General features: G+C 54.6%; 2 protein-coding genes across 9 annotated transcripts in view; one reads left to right on the top strand and one right to left on the bottom strand.

Annotated features, from left to right (window-relative positions):
* Positions 1-17,272, top strand: part of Efcab6 (EF-hand calcium binding domain 6) — a 173,874-nt gene extending 156,602 nt beyond the window's left edge. For all 3 annotated transcript variants that reach the window (XM_069999721.1, XM_069999723.1, XM_069999722.1), the window contains 6 exons: positions 8,704-8,931; positions 11,144-11,386; positions 12,763-12,916; positions 13,752-13,936; positions 16,415-16,564; positions 16,955-17,272. In XM_069999721.1, coding sequence (XP_069855822.1) covers positions 8,704-8,931; positions 11,144-11,386; positions 12,763-12,916; positions 13,752-13,936; positions 16,415-16,564; positions 16,955-17,077 — 1,083 coding nt within the window. In that variant the 3' untranslated portion in view covers positions 17,078-17,272. The remainder of the gene's footprint in view (positions 1-8,703; positions 8,932-11,143; positions 11,387-12,762; positions 12,917-13,751; positions 13,937-16,414; positions 16,565-16,954) is intronic.
* A 671-nt stretch (positions 17,273-17,943) lies between these two features.
* Positions 17,944-20,946, bottom strand: part of Mpped1 (metallophosphoesterase domain containing 1) — a 56,368-nt gene continuing 53,365 nt past the window's right edge. For all 6 annotated transcript variants that reach the window (XM_069999730.1, XM_069999729.1, XM_069999728.1 and 3 more), the window contains one exon: positions 17,944-19,389. In XM_069999730.1, coding sequence (XP_069855831.1) covers positions 19,271-19,389 — 119 coding nt within the window. In that variant the 3' untranslated portion in view covers positions 17,944-19,270. The remainder of the gene's footprint in view (positions 19,390-20,946) is intronic.

Genomic DNA, 20,946 nt, shown 5'->3' with positions numbered 1-20,946 from the left:
ATGAGGTGATTACACGGTGTAGAATTTCCCTGGGTGGAAGAATTTAACAGTTTCATAAATGACTTCACCTGTGAGTTTATTGAATCATTAAAGGGTCGAGGGGTAGCGTCCGTGTTGCCGTTTTATTTCTCTGTGTTTTATGACAATTTCACACTATCAAAGGATTTATGAATTGGGTGTTTGCAGAGGGCTTGGCATAGATTCTTTGCTGCCTGACAGAGGTAAGCTGCACAGCTGGAGAGGAAGACCAGGAGGAGGAAGAAGAGGAGGAGGAGGAAGAAGAGGAGGAGGAAGAGGAAGAAGAGGAAGAGGAAGAAGAGGAAGAGGAGGAAGAGGAGGAGGAAGAAGAAAAGGAAGAAGAGAAGGGGAGAAGGAAGAGGAAGAAGAGGAGGAGGAGGAGGAGGGAGGGAGAGCCTCCTGGGCAGGTGAGGAAGGTGCAGGCGCTGTGATCCAGGGTGGAGGCTGGAGGAGCAGCACGGGCGGTAAACGTGGGCCGGGGCCTCGGGGAGGGGGGGTGGCCCGTGTGGAGTCCTGAGGGTGGGGGAAGAGCAGACTCAGCACATTGGGGGGGGGGGCCTTTGAGTCTCCAGGACAGAGGTTTGAGTCTCTGCTCAGAGCAGCTGCCTGGGCTGTTCTCTCCCCACCTCCCCCAGTCTCTGGTGTCTCTGAGCTCCTGAGTTCCAGTTCCAAGTAGGCACCTTGTGTCCAGGCGCATGGCAGGCGGTGGGGCATGGCCCTGCCGGGGGTGGGAGGGCAGGGCCAGTGCTCAGAAGCTGTTGTAGGACACCAGGAGACCCAGCATGGCTCCTGGAGGTCTGGTGTGGGCGCCTGGCTTGGGCAGATTTCATCCTGACCATCCCTTGCACCCAGGGCCACGGAGGGGCGCCACCCCCGGGGCTGGGGCCTGCTCAGGTGGCACAGGCCCGAGGGACTGCACCTGCGTCCACTCCGTTCTCATCTGCAGTTTTCATGCTCCATCTCTCTCTCTTTATTGACAGGCAGATTTGCTACTGTTGTTATTTTTAGCATTCATTTATTCACTGTAAATATAAATGAAGATACAGTACAATTAATTTCTTTGCTAATCAAAATATTTGATCAAATGAAGCAATTTTTCAATTCTTAGGACTAATTACACCTTTCTCTAAAGGGAAGTGGAGGAATTCTTCACTGAGTATTTCTAATTAGGATTTTTTTTGCTACCTGCTGAGTTCCTATTCTGTATGAAATTTCAGATTTTTTTTCCTTCCTGTAAGGAGTCTTGATTTTAAAAAAATGTACAATTCTCCCCCTGCATAGTCAGAGCATGCTGACTGCTCGGTAAAGCAAGCAGTCTGATGATCTCTAAATTAACATGTGGCTATGTTCTTTTCCTTCCTGCCTGCCTTTCTGCCTTCCTAGCTAGGATGCTGTCCCTGAGCTTTTTCCTCAAGGCCACTTGAACCACAGCTCCTCTTCCAGTCTTGGTGCTTAATTGTAAATAAGAGTCTCACAGACTTTCCTGCCTGGGCTGATGTGGAGCTAAGTCCTTAGATCTCGGCGTCCAGCGTAGATAGGATTACAGGAGTAAGCCACAGGTGCCAAACTTTTTTTTTTTTTAAGAAAATTGTTATTCTTTAAACAAAGATGTACAGGGTAAGTCAGGTAAAGAGTACATTTCTTTTTTTGACAGTTACCCTTCCCTCACTCTCTCCCAGTTTTTCCCTCCCATCCCCACAAGGTGTATAGTTCATTTTCAACAGAATTCTAACAAGCACCACTGCTGCTTTGTTCCCTCTGCTCCTCCATGCTGTGCTGCCCTTACCTTATCCAAGACAGATAACTGAACAAATAAAAAGGAAATGAGCCGGGCACCAGTGGCTCACACCTGTCATCCTAGCTACTCAGGAGGCTGAGATCTGAGAATCGCAGTTCAAAGCCAGCCCAGGCAGGATAAGTCTGTGGGACTCTTATCGCCAATAAACTACTAGAAAACTGGAAGTGGTACTGTGTGGCTCAAGTGGTAGAGAGCGTGCCTTGAGCTTAAGAGCTGAGGGACAGCACCCAGGACCAGAGTTCAAGCCCCACAACTGACAACAACAACAAAAAAGGGAAACGAAACAACAACAAGGAAAAAAAACCTCTTGTTTCCATTATCTAGAGTTCATTTTGATAAATATTATTTTATTTTATTTTTTAGTGTGAAAATACTGTACAGAGGGATTACAATTACAGGGCAAGATAATGAGTACATTTCTTATCAAGCATTGTAGCCTCCTCCTTTGTTTCCCCTTCCCACCCATTCCCATCCTCCCCCTGCCCCCCCAATCCTCCCTGCCCCCTCCCCCCCACCAAAGTTGTAAAGTTCGTTTTCAACATAACAACTTGTACATCTCATTGTTGCAATGGGTCCACCTGTATCCCTATTCAAATGATTTGTTTTTCCCCTTCCCCTCCACAAATTATACCGACATGAAATACAGTGAAAAGCAGGGGTTATACTGTGGGGGAGGGACTTACAAAGCAACAAAGAAATAATCTTATAAATGTGTTAGAAACAATCGCATGAAAGAAAAAAAACATTTGAATACATATCTTAGGGTTCATTTCCCTAACATCACCTTAACTGATCTTTTCTGCTTGACTCAGGCATATACTAGATATTGCAAATAAGGGAAACCATGGGACCTATGTTTCTTTGGGCCTGGCTTACTTCACTTAATATAATTGTTTCCAAGGATGAATTTTTTTTTTTTTTTTTTTTTTGTCGGTCGTGGGGCTTGAACTCTGGGCGCTGTCCCTCAGCTCTTCAGCTCAAGGCGAGCGCTCTACCACTTGAGCTACAGCGCCACTTCCGGTTTTCTGGTGGTTTATTGGAGATAGGAGTCTCGCGGTCTTTCCTGCCCGGGCTGGCTTGGAACCGTGATCCTCAGATCTCAGCCTCCTGAGTAGCTAGGATTACAGGCGTGAGCCACCATCGCCCGGCCTAGGATGAATATTATTTTAAGCAATCAGATGCACATAGGCCTTGTGCGTCTGTGTCCTCCCCGCAGTGTCCTCCCTCCATGTCACTGCGTGTGGATGCCTCGCGTCCTGTGTACAGTTGTATTTTTAACTTGGCTTAGGGCCTGGGCCGTGCTAAGCTGCCTCACTCTCTGGCACGCTCAGGCAAATGCCCTCTTGGACACACCAGGAGAAAGCCACCGAGTGTCCCTTTTCCACAGCTGATGACAATCTAAAAGTTGACTGGGCTGGGCTGCCCCCTGTTCTCTCATTCTAAGCGCAGCCCCTTTCACTGCTTCCTACGTAGAAGCTAGTGAGACCAGAGCTGGATCAGTCAACTGTTGCTGTGTAACAAACAAACTCGGCACAAAAAGCAGCATTGCCAAACTAGGCAGGACCCAGCATCGGTGCAGACAACCCGCTCGGTTTTGCAGGCGCTTTAGAAGTCTCTGGTCCTGTGGTCTTCACTGAACATTTTTCAACTTTATGGTCCCAGTAGAAACCACCCTTTGAATCTAGGTCTGTGCCTAGATCTCAGTGTGAAGCCCAGTCCTGTCCTGGTCCAGGGCCCTGGGCAGCTCCAGCAGCTCCATGTCACTAAGCCGAGAGGTTCATTACATTGTGTACATTTGATGCAAAGTACTGGGACTTGAACTCAGAGTCCTACACTCTCTCTCCTTAAGAAGAACGGAAGAGGAGGAGGAGGAGGCTGGTGCTCTACTACTTGAGCCACATCTCTGTTTCTGGCTTTTTGATGGCTAATTGGGGATAAGAGTCTCATAGAAGTTGCTGTGCCGGCTGCCTTGAAATCAGGATCCTCAGATTCCGGCCCCTGAGCAGCTCGGATCCCAGGTGTGAGCCACTGGCAACCCCGATCTGGATGTCAGTTAGTAATAATTTCACTTTGTGGTGGGGTTTTGCCCCACGGCTGCATTCTGGGTTGGAGGATGCCTGTCCTTACAACAGCTCACTGGTGAAGGCAAGAGGTCTGGCTAACTCCAAAATGCTGAACTGGGGGATATTTGCACACTAGGCTGTGAGCCCCGGTGGACACACCTGCCCACCCACTGCGTCTTGCCCTTGGCTTCACTCTCACCTTGCTGTAAGCTGTAGGTTTGGGTCGAATAAGGAAGCTTTGAAGCTTTGCCCTCCTCAGCCCTAGTCAGCCGGTCTCCTAAGCAGACTCCTTTCAGTGTGATGGTCACTGCCAAGCCGGGAGGTGGCAGGACAGGACCCAGTGCACAAGGGTGTGGTCAGTGCTGTCTTAGGATTCCTCCAAACGCTCTAGATTGCTGCCCCATATAGAAATGTCGTGTTTTGTCCCACCATTCTCCTCACGTCAGATGCTCGAGATAGCTTTTTTTTATTATTATTATTAAACTTATATTTAAAGTTCCTTTAAATTTAAAGTAGCTTTGCAAAGGGGCTTCAATCCAACATGTCCATTTATGAGTTAGATAAATCTTAGGGAACTTTGCTACAAATCCACTGGGGCCCAGGAATTCTTTGTGGAGAGATTCTCTATTTCCATTCAAATGTCGCTGTTTGTTTTAGGTCTGTTTCAATCCTTGTGGTTCAACTTTGGTAGCTTGAGGTTCTCTAGAAACACATCTCTTTCTAACATTTTTCTGGTTCACATAAAAGTTTGTGAAGTATTCCACTTGTATTTGTTGAGATATCTTCTTTTTCATGACCAAGTTTCTTTATTTGGGTGATTTCTCATTTTGGTCCGGTTGACTACAGGCTTATCAATTCTATCTTTTTGAAAAACTAGACTTTTGTTGTGTTGATTCCTTATATAGTTCTTTCTGTCTCTAGTTCATTGATTTCTGCTCTAATATTATTTCTTTCCACCTTCTGGCTTTGGGTCTGGCTTGATCTTGCTTTTCTAGTAACTTTTAAGGTGCCTCATTAGGGTATTAATCGGTGATCTCTTATTTTATTCAAACCAGCGCTCATAGCTCTAAACTTTCCTCTTAAACTGCCTATATACATGGGCACATCTGAGGAAAGCTAGGAGTAGAACACAGAATCAGAAGGAAATGGGGAAAAAATACAACAGAGGGGCCCATCAGCTGCACTGGACATTGATGAAAACAAACTGAGCAACTCAAGGGCAGCGATGGGAGGGAGGGAAGGAGAGGGAAAGAGGAACAGCTTACACTAAGCAAAAGGAAAGAAATGCACATATCACCTGAGTCAGAAAAAATAGTTGTAATTCCAAAGTTTATAGAGTTCATAAGCTTTATAGACCATGGTAATAACAATGTGCCTTCGTGAAGGTTAAAATGTTTGTGACTTTAGCTAAGTATCATATCCCACAATACTGTGAAATTTATGTAATCACTTAATCTCAATCAAGGAAAAAAAAAAACTGCCTTTGCTGTGTCCCAGAGATGGCAGGCTGTATTTTCATTTTCATTGTATTTTACTCAAGTGGTTGGGCACCTGCCTACCAAGCAGAAGGCCCTGGGTTCAAACCCAGAACCTCCAGAGGAAAAGCATAGAAACCTCTTGTGACTCCAGAGCCTTATTGTACTCTCCAGCACTGACACCTCTAGTCACTGGGTCTGCCGTTTCCCTGGGACTGAGCAGAGCAGAGGCCTGCCACCTTCCTCGTTGCTCATGTGGACATGTGGGCTGTGCTTCTTTGGACCACCGTAGAGATCTGCTGTGTGCGGCTTCTGCATTAAGCCCTTGGCGATTTTACGGGAAACAAAAGACTAGAGCCCTTGCCCCCATAAAGTTTATTTTCTGTAGGGTAAGAAAGACAAGAGTAAAGGGTCAGAGACCAATAAACAGGAGAGAAAACAAGCTGGGAACAAGATAGGAGGTATGGCATGAGGCTCCAAAGATGCTTTGGAGAAACACTTGCGGGAGTTGCAGGAAAGCAGGTACTCAGGCCTTGAGCAGAGCGGAGCCTGCGATATCCGAGGCAAGGCATGGAAGCCTTTGGCCCTGAGTACGGCAGAATCAGAGTGAGGTCACAATGTGCCCGGGAGGGCCATCGGCTCGGCCGTTGCCGAGCAATAGGTAAAGTCACTTGAGGGCTTGACGTGGTCTGTGTGTTTAGACAAGGTCATCCTCAAGAAAATGAACGGGGCAGGGAGCGGGCTGCTGCTGTGACCACGTGGCTGGACCCCGAGGTGGGGCTGGAGTGGCCGCGTCCACCTCCACGCTGAAGCGGAGCCGCTGGGGCTCGCAGGCCAGCGGGGCAGAAAGCCACATCACAGGTGAGCCTGAGACACAGACAGGACAGGCTCCTTTGCTAGAGTTCAGACCACAGGAGACCACGGTGGACCACAGGAGAGCCGTGGCTGGACTGTCCAAAAAATGTGATAGCAACCTCTGTCCATTTTTCTGTTATCAGCATGTCACACTACAGCTGCTGATGGTTTTCAGCATTTTACCAAGCTTACTTACAACCCAAGAGAAGTTTCCTGTGGTGTTTGTTTTTGGTTTTTTTTGGCAGCACCAGGGTCTGAACTCAGGCCCTTGCTCTTGCTAGGAAGGTGCTCTACTGTTTGAGTCATAGCCCCAGCTCTTTCTGCTTTCACTATTTTTTTTTGGCATTTGTGGGGCCTGAACTCTGGTCCTGGGCGCTGTCCCTCAGCTCTTCAGCTAAACGCCAGTGCTCTACCACTTGAGCCACAGCACCACTTCTGGCTGTTTCTGCTTTTGTGGTGCTGAGGAAATCAAACCCAGGGCTTCATGCATGCAAGGCAAGCACTCTTCCCAGCCCTCACTATTTTTTTTAAATAAGATTTTGCTTTTTGCCTACTCCAACCTGGCCCACAGTCTTCTTATTTCTGCTTCCTCCCTAGCTGGGATGGCAGGCACTCGCCACCATGGCTGGTCTTGAACTCTTATCCTCCCAGTCTTAAGGATCTGGGATTTTGGCACGAGCCATAGTGCCCTGACTGAAACTGGATCTTTATACCTAGGAATATAACCTGTCTCTCCACTTGCAACAATCTTAGTAGACTAAATATAGATTTCTTATATGTCTTCTGCCTTCTGTGTGAATTCATCCCAGCCTATCCGTAGTGATCATTAATGTGATTATAAATTTTTCCACAGTTCACCTAACTAGTTATAGCTACTGTTTTTGTTAATGTACAGTATTGTACTTGTACTATTGTATTGTACTTGTGTTTTCGGCTTCAATGGGACTTCTTTCTCCAAGTGTCTTCCTAAGGTTTCTAGTTATTGTCATGGCCACAATGATAAACATATCTGCAGCATTTTACTCTTTCTTCTTCACCGATGTAGACATTCCTTGTCCACTTCAAAGCTGGAGCTCCAGCCATGACAGCGAGCCCGCCCCCGCCCCTTCTGACTCTTAATACCTTAAAGTTCACCATTTAGACAGGTGTAGTGCCAGACAGCTGTAACCCCAGAATCCACAAGAGGCTGAGACAGGAGGATCATGAACGTGAGGCCAGCAGTAAAAATGTCTCAAGACTGAAATAGTGTGAGGCAGGTGGGAGAGGGTCTGCTGAATCCTCGGGTGCAGACTGCTCATCTGAGGTTCCAGAGTTGGTGTGCTTCCTTCTTTGCTGCTGGGACTGTTTTCTCCAGGGGTGGCTGATGGCTTTTGTCAGCCTTTTGGCCTGTTGAATCATGGCCTCTGCTAATGTAGAGCCGATCCTGGAAGCATTCAGAACAAACCCTGGCTGGCTCTGGTGAGCCCTTCAAATAGGTGTCAAAGTTGCTAGCTTTTACCTTAGCATTTGCACATTAATACTCATACCAAAGTGATTTCTATTTCTCTCCCTTGCACTGGTCTTGGGTAACGTGATTGTCATTACATATGCCTCTTTTTGTGTACTAAGAACAGTTTGACTAGTATCAAAATTGTGTTTCCCAAAGTCTCAACACAGCTTGCCCTGAGGGCCATCAATAGGTGCAGATGGAGCGGCTCCCTGCCCCTGCACCCTGCCCCTGGCCCCTGGCCTCTTGCAGTAGGCTAAGCTCTGGGGTGCCCTACCACCTTTACCTCCTGGCTCATCTCCCAACCCTGACTTTGGCACCCCTGACACACACACACACACACACACACACACACACACACACACACACACACACACACACACACACACACACACACACACACACACACACACACACACACACACACACACACACACACACACACACACACACACACACACACACACACACACAGCACCTTCTTCCCCCATGTTCCTCAGCACCATGGACAGAGCCTCCTCAAGCTTCCCTGGCTCAGGAGGGCAGAGCCCTAATGCAAGCCATTGCTCCCCTGGTCTCCCCAGTCCTCCCTCCTCCCCACCACAACAGACTGCTCTGCATTCACCAGAATTAAATACACGTGGATCTTGGGAGGTTGCTGGCCACAGGGGCACATGGCCAAGAGTGCTACAGCAGTGTCGTGTTATCGGAGCAAGCCACATGCAAACCACCCTCATTCCTGGCCTGCAGTGGAGGCTGTGCGCGCCATGGGCCTCTGGGGTATGGGAACACGCTGTGCGAGCAGATGAGAGCTGAGGGTGTCCCCTCCCCAGGCGGCCCAGCCAGCAGGGCGTGGCCCCCTGGGTAGCCTGGTCCTCTACACTGCCGAGTCTGACCTGCAGTCAGAAACCGATGGGCTGCGTCTTGCTCTTCTGCCCCCACAGAGCTGCTCCTCCCCTGGACTTGTATTCATTATCAAAGGGATCCGTTTCCATCTGTTTCCCACAGGCTGCTGACGAGTGGGCTGAGAAGATGCCCAAAGATGTACCTCTCCAGTCTCCCCACGAAATGGGCTCCAGAGACCTCCTGGCACGTCTTCACAAGGCAGTGACAGCTCATTACCACACCTTCATCCAGGAGTTCGAGAACTTTGACACCCTTAAATCCAACACGATCTCCAGAGATGAGTTCAGGTCCATCCTTGCTCGCCACATGCAGATCCTGACGGACGGGCAGGTAAGCCACACGAGCAGCTCTCTCTTTTTTTTTTTTATTGTAATATAGAATGGTTACAGTTACGTAAGTAAGGTCATGAGGACATTTCTTGTCAAACAGTGCTACCACCAACCCTCCCCATTTTCTCCCACTTTCCCTCCCCTCAACTTCTATCCCCCCAAATTGTAAAGTTCATTTCCAATATGGTGTCTTGTGAGTTTCACTGTTGCAATGGTTCCTCCTTTGTCCTTTGTCTCACCATTTCTGTGATTTCCCCTTTCTACCCCCAAATCAGATAAACTTATATACAAGACAAAGGGTACAGGGGGTAAACCAAAGGGGGAAAATGAGAAAAAAAATAACTTCATTACAGTACATTAAAAATATCTGTTGGGTTAGGAAGGTGGCTCAGTGGTAGAGTGCTTGCCTTGCATGCATGAGGCCCTGGGTTCAATTCCTCAGCACCACATAAGCAGAAAAAGCTGGCAGTGGCGCTGTGGCTCAAGTGGCAGAGTGCTAGCCTTGAGCTGAAGAGCTGAGGGACAGCACCCAGGCCCAGAGTTCAGGCTCTATGACCAGCAAAAAAAAAAAAATCTGTAGTTCCTTTCAATTAGCATCATTTTATAAGGTCATATGTACATAGCTATTGAGCTATTGTGATCCTCTGCTAGAACTATCCTAGACATGTACTAATTATTATTATTTTGGGGGGGGGGTCCGGTCATGGGGCCTGAGCTCTGGGCCTGGGTGCTGTCCCTCAGCTCTTCAGCTCAAGGCTAGCACTCTACCGCTTGAGCCACAGCGCCATTTCCGGCTTTTTTTTCTTTTTGCTTACATGGTGCTGAGGAATCGAACCCAGGGCCTCATGCATGCAAGGCAAGCGCTCTACCACTGAGCCACCTTCCCAGCCCCACATGTACTAATTATTACTGCAAGTTCTAAAGTTGAAAAATACTCTTGATCTTCCTCCTAAAAAATGACTTGAAGCCAGAAACTGGCTCAACACCTATAATCCCAGCTACTCAGGAGTGAGGTCTGAGGATTGTGGTTTGAAGTAAACCCAAGTAAGAAAGTCACTAATTAAGCACCAAAAAGCCAGAAGTGATGCTGTGACTCAAGTGATAAGAGTGCTCACTCTGAACAATAAAGCTCAGAGACAGTGTCCAGGCCCTGAGTTCAAGCTCCAGGACCAGCACCAAAAAAAAATAAAAGAAAAAAGAAGAGAAAAAAATAAGACTTGAGAATATCAAGCCTCTTCCATGGATACATGCCTGTATTAAATCACGCATGGGCACACCCGCGCATGCGCACACCCACATCATCTGCAGATGGGACGGGAGACTGTGCAAGGCTGGACGGTGACCTGACTTAGATCACTCGCCGCGCACAACTTTCTCCTGGGCTGTTCCAGGTTGTGGTGGCTGGAGGTATTGAGGGACCCCCCAGGGGTCACTGCCAGTTGCGTTAGTGGAGAGTCAGACATGAGTCTGGGCTTTGGGAAGCGAGGATGGGGCCTGAGGCTCCAGTTCCTGCCCGGGGCCTGCTTGGCTCGGTGCTGGGGCTGGGGCTCTGGCTGGCTGGTGGATGATGCCGTGACCCGTCGGGCAGCCGAGTCCTGAGCTGCTCTGCTCCCTAAGAGCGCTAACATGGTGGCAGCAGCCTACTAAAGACGCCTGGGTGGTTTGTTCCGTCCGGGCTGTGGAGATCCCCACAACAGCCTGAGGCACAGCCCGGACGGAAACTCCCCGCTGGGTTCCCAGTGCGCGCTGTGCACCATGGGAGACGCGCTTGTGAGATCAGTGGTGGCCGAGGACTGCATCACCCCATGAGCTGTCTGCAGACCTGGTATGCGGGGAGCCCTGGCTTCCCAGGACAGGGGCAGGCCAGGGTTTGAGTTGGATTTTCTCCCAAAATGTTTCTGCACACTGCAGCTCAGTCACTGTGTCTAATCACAGGTTTAATGGCCCTCAACTGCTCGCTGAGGGCCCAATTCGATTAAAACACGTCCTGCGGAAAGCCATGAATAATCCTCGTCTTGGCTTTCCCATCTTCCAGAAGCTTCCACCCAGCAGAAGCCAAATGGATTTTTACTTTATTTCCATTTTTTCTATTGACATGTGCCCCTCCCCCATAATACTTGATTACAGCCACCTTCTCCCGCCCCAGCCCAACCTCTGCAGAGCCCTGGGCTGGGGGGCTCGGCTCATCCCTGGGCTCCTCTTCTGCTCACCAGTTTGACAGGCTCTGGGCAGAGATGCCCGTGAACTCCCGAGGAAAGCTCAAGTACCAGGACCTCCTGAGCCGGCTCAGCAGCTTGAGACCAGCCTCGCCCACCGCCCCCGCCTCCCCTGCCACAGATGACTCCACCGCCACCCAGCGGGGGAGCAGCACCCCCGAAATATCAGAAGACACGAGATGTGTCAGCTCCCCCAACCGAGACACGAAAACAGGGTCGAAGGGGAGGAGTCACCTCTGCGTGAGTCACTGGCAGGGTGGGGTGGGGGGAGGCGCACACCTGCCCTGGGTGGATGATGGGACTCAGCACGGAAGCCAGCTTCCTGGGGCTGTTCTGCAGAGGTGAGGTTGAGGAGGCACTGGGAGGGAGGGATGCGCTGGCTGCCAGAGCTGGATCCAGCCAGCACTCCCCACCCACAGCTGACCTGAGCGAGATGGGTCTACCCGTGCTGAGGTCCTCAGATCAGACATGGACCCCTGAGCACTGGGCTGAGCCGGTCCAGGCCGGGGTGGACGGCCAGTGCCCATGCTGGCCGAGGCATTTGCCATCTGTGCACAGGATGACAGTGAGTGTGGGAGTGGCTGAGGGAGTGCCTCCTGTGCACCCGCGCAGCACAGCAGGCCTGGCTGGCGGCCCGGCTCAACAAGCCCCCAGGCAGGGTCCGTGATGCATTCATTGAGTCACTATTTAGTGCACACCTACTGTGTGCTGGGGATCTCTTTAAGATGACCCCCATTCTTGGGTGCTCCTGTTCTCACTGTCAATGAGAGATGGTGAAGATGAGTTTAGTAAATTCAAAGGGCATCAACACCCACGCCCTCGCCCCTGGCCCCTGTGACTGTGCCGCCCTCAGCGGTCAAGGGCACCTGGGCCCACAGAGCTCAGAGAGTGATGCAGAGGCTTCATGGGAGAGTCGGGGCGGGGGGCAGGGGCGAGGGGCTGGTGAGTGTTAGATGAGATGTGAGGACTGCTGCTGTCCTGAAGCTGGAAGGAGCTACAAGCCAAGGAATGCACGCACCACGCATGCACACACGCACACATGCATGTGAACATGTTTGTGCATAACACGTGCACACACCACACTACGCATGCCACCGGTGTGAACATGCCTCACGTGTGTGCACTCCACATGCACATGCATGTGCGATGTATATCACATGTATGTGCTGCAGTATGTGCGCACACGTGCATACCACACATGTGCATGCACGGCACACAGTGCACAGGTACATGTATCCCGCCTGTGCATACCAACACATGTATACACCACACATGCACACACTTGCAATACCACACCACACATGCATGTAGACACCATATATACATCACACATCGTAAACACATTTGAACCATACCTATATATTTATTTCCAAAACCATTCTGATAATTACTGTTTGGCCCAAATCCACCCCACTGATAGATTTCAAACTTAAATTGTCAGGTGACATGCTTTAGCTCTCATTTTACTTTGGAGCCAAAACTGCCTGTAGAACTGAGACCTCCACCTTGAGCCTTTCCCCCTGAGCCTCCCCACTGGGCCTTCCCCCGGGCCTCCTGTAGTTTCATCACCTGCACTTTGGCTCACGTTGAGGAATTGCTTTGTTCCTCTCTGCCAGACCCCCGCATCGGGCAACCCGCCCCTGCAGAACTGTGAGTCCACTGAGACAAAGCTGCGGAAGCAGATCCACGGCTGCTGGCGTGAACTCCTGCGGGAGTGCAAGGAGAGAGACGTGGACAAGCAGGGAAGCATCGCCGCATCCGACTTCCTTGGTCTGTCCCCGCTCCCTGTCACTGCGGGGGGGGGACGGCGCTGTCACTCTGAGTGGAGCTTGAGGCTCTGGCACCCACGTGGCAAAGCCCACACTCGAGCTTTCCCAACACTGAAGCCCCAGCTTGCTAGTGACCCCAGGAAACTGACATGTCAGGAGGAGGGAAGGCATGGGGCGGGACACAGCCTCTCATGGTGGAGAGGGGAAGGGTGCAGAGGGTGGCACAATCCCCCATCTCTGCTGTCAGCCCCGGCATCGAGGGGCAGCACAGGGAGGAAGACCACGGCCCAGGCTGGCCCAGTCATAAAGTGAAACTCTGCTTTGAATTAACAATGCAAACGGGCTGGAGGCATGGACCAAGTAGTAGAACACCTACCTAGTAGTAGAGAGTCCTTGAGTTCAATCCCCAGTCCTGCCAAAGGGAGAAAAAAAGTGCTTGATCAGAGGATGGAGTCTGACCCAGCCCCAGCCTACTCCCACCCCACTCCCCATCTCAAGTGTGGAACGGCTTCCCTCATGCCCCGGTCCCGCAGGCCGGCCTCGGCCCCAGCCCCGGACCACTGCCGTCGGCCCCAGTTCCTGCAGCACATCCACAGGAGATGGCTATGGCTCTTGGGGCCAGGACCCTGGTTGCCTGGGACAGTGTGAGCCAGTGGGGCAGCCCCTCCTGACAGCACATAGTTTGCATACCTGCCATGAGCATGGGGCAAGCTGGGCCTGCAGGGGATGGCACTTGGGGAAGGAAGGAAGGAAGGAAGGAAGGAAGGAAGGAAGGAAGGAAGGAAGGAAGGAGCGGCTTGCCACCTGGTTAACCACACTGTGGTTTCCGTCTTCAGCTCTCGTGGAGAAGTTCCACCTGAACATCAGCAAGGAGGAGAGCCAGAAGCTCCTGGTGAAGTACGACCTGAAGAACAACGGGCAGTTTGCGTACTGTGACTTCATCCAGAGCTGCGTGCTCCTGCTGAAGGCCAAGGAGACCTCGCTGATGCGCCGGCTGAAGATCCAGAACGCAAACAAGATGGTATGCACACACTTGCGCTCCGGGCACGCGCCCACCCCCTTCAGCTCAGCCCCCGTGGGTTCCCCAGGCTTCACGGCAAGGCGGCCGTGGATCCCACCACCTGGCCCAGCTCCACCACGAGCCAGGACTCAGCACCATCTCCCCACGCAGGCATTCTCCCCAAGCATTGATTCATGGGTGTCGTCCATTACCAAAGGCCGGTGTGGCAGACGACTGCCACTTGGGGCAGACAGCACAGGATCCGTGTCACCCCTGCACTGAGGCCAGACTTTAGGGACATGGAAATGGCCCAGAAACTTCTTTCCTCAGTGTCCTTCTGGAACCTTCAGAGTCTGGAGACCTGGGCTAGAAACAGGACTCAGACTCACCCAAGGGGCAGACAGCTGCACATCACAGCTTTTCCCAGAGCCACGGGGATGGCGGGCAGCAGGGCAGGGTCACATGGCACCGGAGTCAGGAATCACCCCGCGGGAGCAGGGCCACCACAGCAACATTAACCTTAGCCCTGCCGGCATGCAGCACCTTCAGAGACCAGCGGAGCCTGGTCTGCGTGGAGCAACGCCAGTAATCCATGGTTAATTCATGAAGCCACCCACATTGTAATCCACGGTTAATCCACAGCTAATCCACAATATGATCCATAGTTAATCCATGGTGTAACCACATCTTTCCATGTGCTCTGTGTGCTCCATGTGCTCTGTGTGCTCCTGTGTGTGCTCCGTGTGCTCACGTCCCAGCATCTGTAGCAGTGCATCCGACGGAAGTGAGCAGCATGCTCGTTGCTGTCACTGGCCAGGACAGACACTGGGCGGGGCTGTGACTCTGGCTTGGCCAGGCGGGAGCTGTGCCTGGGCGCAGGCCAGGTTCACTAGGTCAGCCTCTCTTGCCCCATCTGGGAGCCAGAACTACTGGCCACGTACGCAGCGGAAAGCCACGGCAAGTGCAGGGTCCACAAGACCTCCTCCGCTTCCTGCCGCCACCCAGGGGCTCCGATGGGCACAGCTGTGCTGGCTCAAGAGCACGTGCCTCTCCTATGCCCTCCCTGGGCAGAGCCACCCTGTCAGAGGCCTCCGGGGGGCTGGGCGGGCACTGTGGGCGGCCCTGGTGACAGGCGCGGCCCGCCTCCTGCTGCTCCTCGAGGGTGTCCCCACCGTTGTCCTGTCCGCTCGGCCCAGCCAGTGCCTGAGCCTCGCTACCTGCGCGTGGCTGCCGCATGCCCCTCGTGTCCCGGCCACACGGTTGGCTGTTTAGGAGCTCATCCCTATCTGGAAAGTGGCTTGGGCACCTGCTCCCCAAAGCTGGGGACGGGGCTATTTCTGTCAGGGGCACTATGTGAGGTAAAAGCTGAGAACATTTTTTTTTTGGAGGGGGGGGTCAGTCATGGGGCCTGAACTCTGGGCCTGGGCGCTGTCCCTCTGCTCTTCAGCTCAAGGCTAGCGCTCTACCACTTGAGCCACAGCGCCACTTCTGGCTTTTTCTGCTTATGTGGTGCTGAGGAATCGAACCCAGGGCCTCATGCATGTGAGGCAAGCACTCTACCACTGAGCCACCTTCCCAGCCCAGCTGAGAGCAATTTAACTCTGCTCATTCCTTTTACATAGTTCTGCGCCATGTTAAAAGAACACCCCCCCCACACCACGCGTTGCACATTCTTGCGTGCAGTTCACCTCTGTGGTGTGCAGGCAGGTGTTGGGGCTAAATTGTGCTTACACCCGGTTTTCAATCTAATCACACCTAAATGAAATAATCACAGCGGAGTGTACTGTCTAATCACCAGATATAATTACCACCCTGGCTATTTTTTTAAGCACTTTTCATTTTAATAACCTTTTAGAAGACCCAGGCATAATCCCTCTTCCCCTCCAACTGCTCTGGAGTTGGCATTGGTCCTTAAGGTCCCCTGGGAGGGGCTGCAGCCCGCGTCAGAGCCTGGGGGCCCCCCTCCCAGCCTCCCAGCCGGGAAAGGGGTTGGTGTGGGAGAGGACGCACCCCAAATGGGGTTTGGTTTGTTGTTTGGGGAGGGGCTGTATTTTTTTTTACTTTTTCTAAATTTTCCTTTGGCAGTACTGGTGTTTGAAATAAAGGCTTCATACTCGCTAGACAGAGGCTCTTCCACTCATGTGCACGCATACACACACAGGCACACACACACACAGTACTGGAACTTGAACTAAGGGCCTCACACTCTTGCTTAGCTTTTTCAGTCAAGGCTGGTGTTCTACCACTTGAGCCACACCTCCTCTGCCGGCGTTTTTTATACTGATTAACTGGAGATCAGGGTCTTTTTCTGCCCCGCTGGCTCTGAACCGAGATCCTCAGATCTCAGCCTCCTGAGCAGCTAGGATGACAGGCGGTGGCGGTGTTTGTAACCATCCCTCCCAGTGCACCTGGCCCTGTGGCAGCCTGGCATCTACCGGAGCCGAGCCGGCAGGAGCCGCACCGCCCCCGGCTCCAAATCCCTCCCGCTCTCCTCCACAGAAAGAGCCGGGCGTGGACACTCCTTCCTTCTACAATGCCCTGCTGCGCATCCAGCCCAAGATACTGCATTGCTGGCGGCCCATGCGGCGCTCCTTCAAGGCCTACGACGAGGGCGGCACTGGGCTGCTGAGTGTGGCCGACTTCAAGAAGGTGAGCAGGGAGCGTGGGTCGCGCCGCCACACGCAGGGAGCGTGCGGGCACAGGGGACGCCAGGGCGCCTCCGGGCCCAGCCCCAGCCCCCCTGTGCGGGCCGGCTGCGCCCCCCTGTGGAGGGGCCTCCCTCCCGTCCAGTGCTCTCAGCCATGGGGCCTTGAGTGTGAAGGGCTGGGGCGGAGGTAGACCAACTTCCCACCCAGGGTGCAGGAGGATTTCCCTCAGGCCATGTGTGGGCAGAGGCTCAGACAAGGGAGGGAGGGCGTGTGGGGGCGGGGCATGGTGGATCAAGGGGCGGGGCCTGCGCCGGAGGGGCGGGGCCTGCGCCGGAGGGGCGGGGCCTGGCGCGGGGCGGGGCCGGCGCGGGTGAAGGCCTTGCGTCCCCAGGTGCTGCGGCAGTACAGCGTCAACCTGTCGGAGGAGGAGTTCTTCCACGTGCTCGAGTACTACGACAAGACGCTGTCCTCCAAGATCTCCTACAACGACTTCCTCCGGGCCTTCCTCCAGTAGGCGCCGGCTCTCCTGAACCCCAGCAGCCAGCCTGCCGCTCCAGAGCCGCGGCCTGGCCGCCGGGCCTCCACCTCCGGCCTGCAGGCCTCCGCGGGGCGGCCCCTCACCCCGACACCCGCCCCGGGTTCGAGCGGGTCGCTGCAGGAGCGACTGCAACGTGGGAAGAACGACCAGTGATAAAATAGTTGAACCCTTGAGTAGTGCCTGCCAGCGTTGCACGCGCGCCGCGCCCCGCCTCCCGTTACACGCGCGCCGCACCCCGCCTCCCGTTACACACCCCCGCCTCCCGTTACACACCCCCGCCTCCCGTTACACACCCCCGCCTCCCGTTACACACGTGCCCCTGCCTCCCGTTACACACCCGCCACGCCCCTCCCCGTTACACACCCACCGCGCCCCTGCCTCCCGTTACACACCCGCCACGCCCCCGCCTGTTACACGCACACGCGCCGCACCCCTCCCCGTTACACGCGCGGCGCCCCTCCCGTTACATGCCCACAGCGCCCCGCTTCCTGTTACACACCTGCTCCCCATCCTCCTGGCCCGGACGCTGGAGCCCTGGCAGCCCCGAGTGCAGGGCCGGGGCCCAAGCCCTGGTTCGGCAGCCACACGGGATGCGCCGCCGCCGGCCAGGCGGGCACCGCAGTGCCCGGGAAGCCGGGGAGGGAGCCTGGGCCCGACACCCGCCCCGGAGCACAGCTCAGCCAGGCGGTCCTGATGTGCTCCGGCTCGCACACGTGTGCCTCAGGGCCCTGGGGCCCTGCCCTCCCGGGGTCCCTGTCCCAGGGCTGGCGGGACCCTGGGGCCCTGCCCCTCCCGGGGTCCCTGTCCCCCACACGGCCACGAGGGAGGCACGCGGACGTCACTTTCTTTTTACAAAGACTTTATTGTCTGACATGCTTGACAAACAAAAAATCACAGCCACGATGGATGGAGTTCTGCAGAAGATGGAGGCGCAGGCCGCGCCCTGCACGCCTCAAAGACGCCACGAATTTCTCTTCAAGGAACAGCTGCCTCCATAACTTCTTCACATAAAAATACACCATATTCTGAAGATGCCTTAGGAAAAAAGTTTTTAAGTTTATAGTTCCTGGTCCGCATAGAAATCAGAGGCGACACCGGCGCGCGCTCCACGTTGCGTGTCCGACGGGGCGGGGTGGGGAGGTGGTAACCAGCCCGTGGGAGCCGCTGGGTCCAGCGCTCAGCTGTCCTGGCCAGCCCACGGCCTCGCCCAGCCTCACCCAGCAGACAGACAGGGATGGATCCTCCCAGAAGGCTGGGATGCCAGGCTCAGAGTCTGAGACTCTCCAGGGTGCAAGGGGCTCTTGGTGGGGAATGGGACAGTGTTGAACAAGACCGTTCAACAAATGAGAGCCTCGGTCCACACACTGCTTTGTTGGGAGAGAAGTGTGGGTCACCACAAAGTAAAGAGTTTTGATGCCACAGACGGAGGTTCAAGTCCTGTCACTGCCCTTTTGGTGCTGTGCCTCCTCAGGCAAGTTACCTCCCCCTCTGGCCTTGATTGCCTCGTAATAAGGGGACAACAGTCCCTACCTTACAGTACTGTCTGCAAACGAAACAAGATCCTGTGTGCACATGGCTGGAACCAAAGTGAGCAGCCTTCATCCGAGGGCCGCACGAGGCCAGTGGGGTGCAAAGTCAGGAATCAGAACAGATGCAAGACAGAGTCCATGGCAGACACTTTAAACAAGGAGTGGCCTGACCCCGCGTTCTCCAGCCCAGGCTCTGAGAGCGCGCTGCCCGCAGAGGTGAGTCCACGGCCGCAGTCCTCCAAAGCCAAGACCAAGCTGCTGGAGCCCGGGGCATGTCGGGGGGCGGGCGCAGGACGCTCTGGGGCTGCAGAGGCCAGACAGGATCCCGGTCCGCAGAAGATGGCCGCAGACCTGAGCCCCGTGGGAAGCAGGAGTGAGAGGCACAGTGCACTTTGTCAAGGGGGTGCGTGCATGTGTGCGTGTGTGCGTGCACATGCCCCAGGTGCAGTTTCTGGGCCCCACAGGGTGCATTGAGGAGAGCCAGGCTCGGGCCAACACCTCCTGCAGTGCTGTCGGTTTCCTGATGCCCCAGCGGCCACGGCCTCTGCTGCCAGCCCTCCGGTCCTCGTCCTCGGGCCCAGCACGGCCGTCCTGCCAGGCTGGTGCGGCAGGCTCCAGCGGGCAGGGCTGGGCCGGGAGGTCAGGAGTTCCGGGGCGTGGGGAGGTCGATGACGATGGGCGGGTTCACGGGCTGGTAGTTCACAGTGCACACGGAGGCGTTCACGTAGGTGGTGGTGCCGTCTGCCATGACCCCGTAGCCTGGAAGGGAAGCCGGGCTGTCGGCTGGGACCCGGGCACCAGGGGCCGCGCACCAGCCAACGCCCCTCCTCCTCTGTGAGCTGGAAGCCCAGTACAGGGAGGCCTCGGGCACCGTCCCCACCTCCATCCCCATCGCCACCCCTCACCTCCAGCCCCTCCACCTCCATCCCCACCATCCCCTCCACCTCCAGCCCCTCCACCTCCATCCCCTCCATCCTCTCCATCCCCTCCATCTCCTCCACCTCCATCCCCTCCACCTCCATCCCCTCCACCTCCATCCCCTCCACCTCCATCCCCTCCATCCCCTCCACCTCCATCCCCTCCACCTCCATCCCCTCCATCCCCTCCACCTCCATCCCCTCCACCTCCATCCCCTCCACCTCCATCCCCTCCACCTCCATCCCCACCACCTCCATCCCCTCCACCTCCATCCCCTCCACCTCCACCTCCATCCCCTCCACCTCCATCCCCTCCATCCCCATCCCCTCCACCTCCATCCCCTCCACCTCCATCCCCTCCACCTCCATCCCCTCCATCCCCATCCCCTCCACCTCCATCCCCTCCACCTCCATCCCCTCCACCTCCATCCCCTCCACCTCCATCCCCACCATCCCCTTCACCTCCATCCCCATCCCCCCTCCATGCCCATCCCCCCATCATCCCCATCCCCCCATGCACTGCCCCCACTCCAGTCCCCGTCACTGCAGGTCACTGCTGTGTGATGCCACCCTCCGTCGTGATGACGCGTCGTCACTACCACCACCTCGTGGTACTGTTGCCACTGTTGCCACCATCACAGTCGTGACCATCCGCATGTGGCATGCTCGCCCTGCCACACCTCCTCCCCCACCTCTGCGTCTCCCCTACTCCCCTCGCTTTGGAGCCCATTCTGCGGGTGTGGCTGGATGTTCATGCACACGTTCTATGGGTGTGGCTGGCTGTGTGTGCACACGTTCTATGGGTGTGGCTGGGTGAGTGTGCACACATTCTTTGGGTATGGCTCGGTGAGTGTGCACATGTTCTTTGTGGCTGGGTGTGTGAGCTCACGTTCTGCGGGTATGTCTGGGTGTGTGTGCATAGGTTCTGCAGGTGTGGCTGGGTGTGTGTGCACACGTTCTGCGGGTGTGGCTGGGTGTGTGTGCACTCGTTCTGCTGGTGTGGCTGGGTGTGTGTGTGCACAGGTTCTGTGGGTGTGGCTGGGTGTGTGTGCACACGTTCTGCGGTGTGTCTAGGTGTGTGTGCACAGGTTCTGCGGGTGTGGCTGCGTGAGTGCACATTCTGCGGGTGTGGCTGGGTGTGTGCACACGTTCTGCGGGTGTGGCTGGGTGTGTGTGCACACGTTCTGCGGGTGTGGCTGGGTGTGTGTGCACACGTTCTGCGGTGTGTCTGGGTGTGTGTGCACAGGTTCTGCGGGTGTGGCTGCGTGAGTGCACATTCTGCGGGTGTGGCTGGGTGAGTGTGCACATGTTCTGCGGGTGTGGCTGGGTGTGTGTGCACAGGTTCTGCAGGTGTGGCTGGGTGTGTGTGCACAGGTTCTGCAGGTGTGGCTGGGTGTGT

This window comes from Dipodomys merriami, unplaced genomic scaffold, assembly GCF_024711535.1.
Source record: "Dipodomys merriami isolate MVZ:Mamm:240054 unplaced genomic scaffold, mDipMer1.0.p SCAF_55, whole genome shotgun sequence".
NCBI lineage: Eukaryota > Metazoa > Chordata > Mammalia > Rodentia > Heteromyidae > Dipodomys > Dipodomys merriami.
Note: the sequence above shows the minus strand (reverse complement) of the source record. Positions and strands in the feature narration are given on the sequence as shown.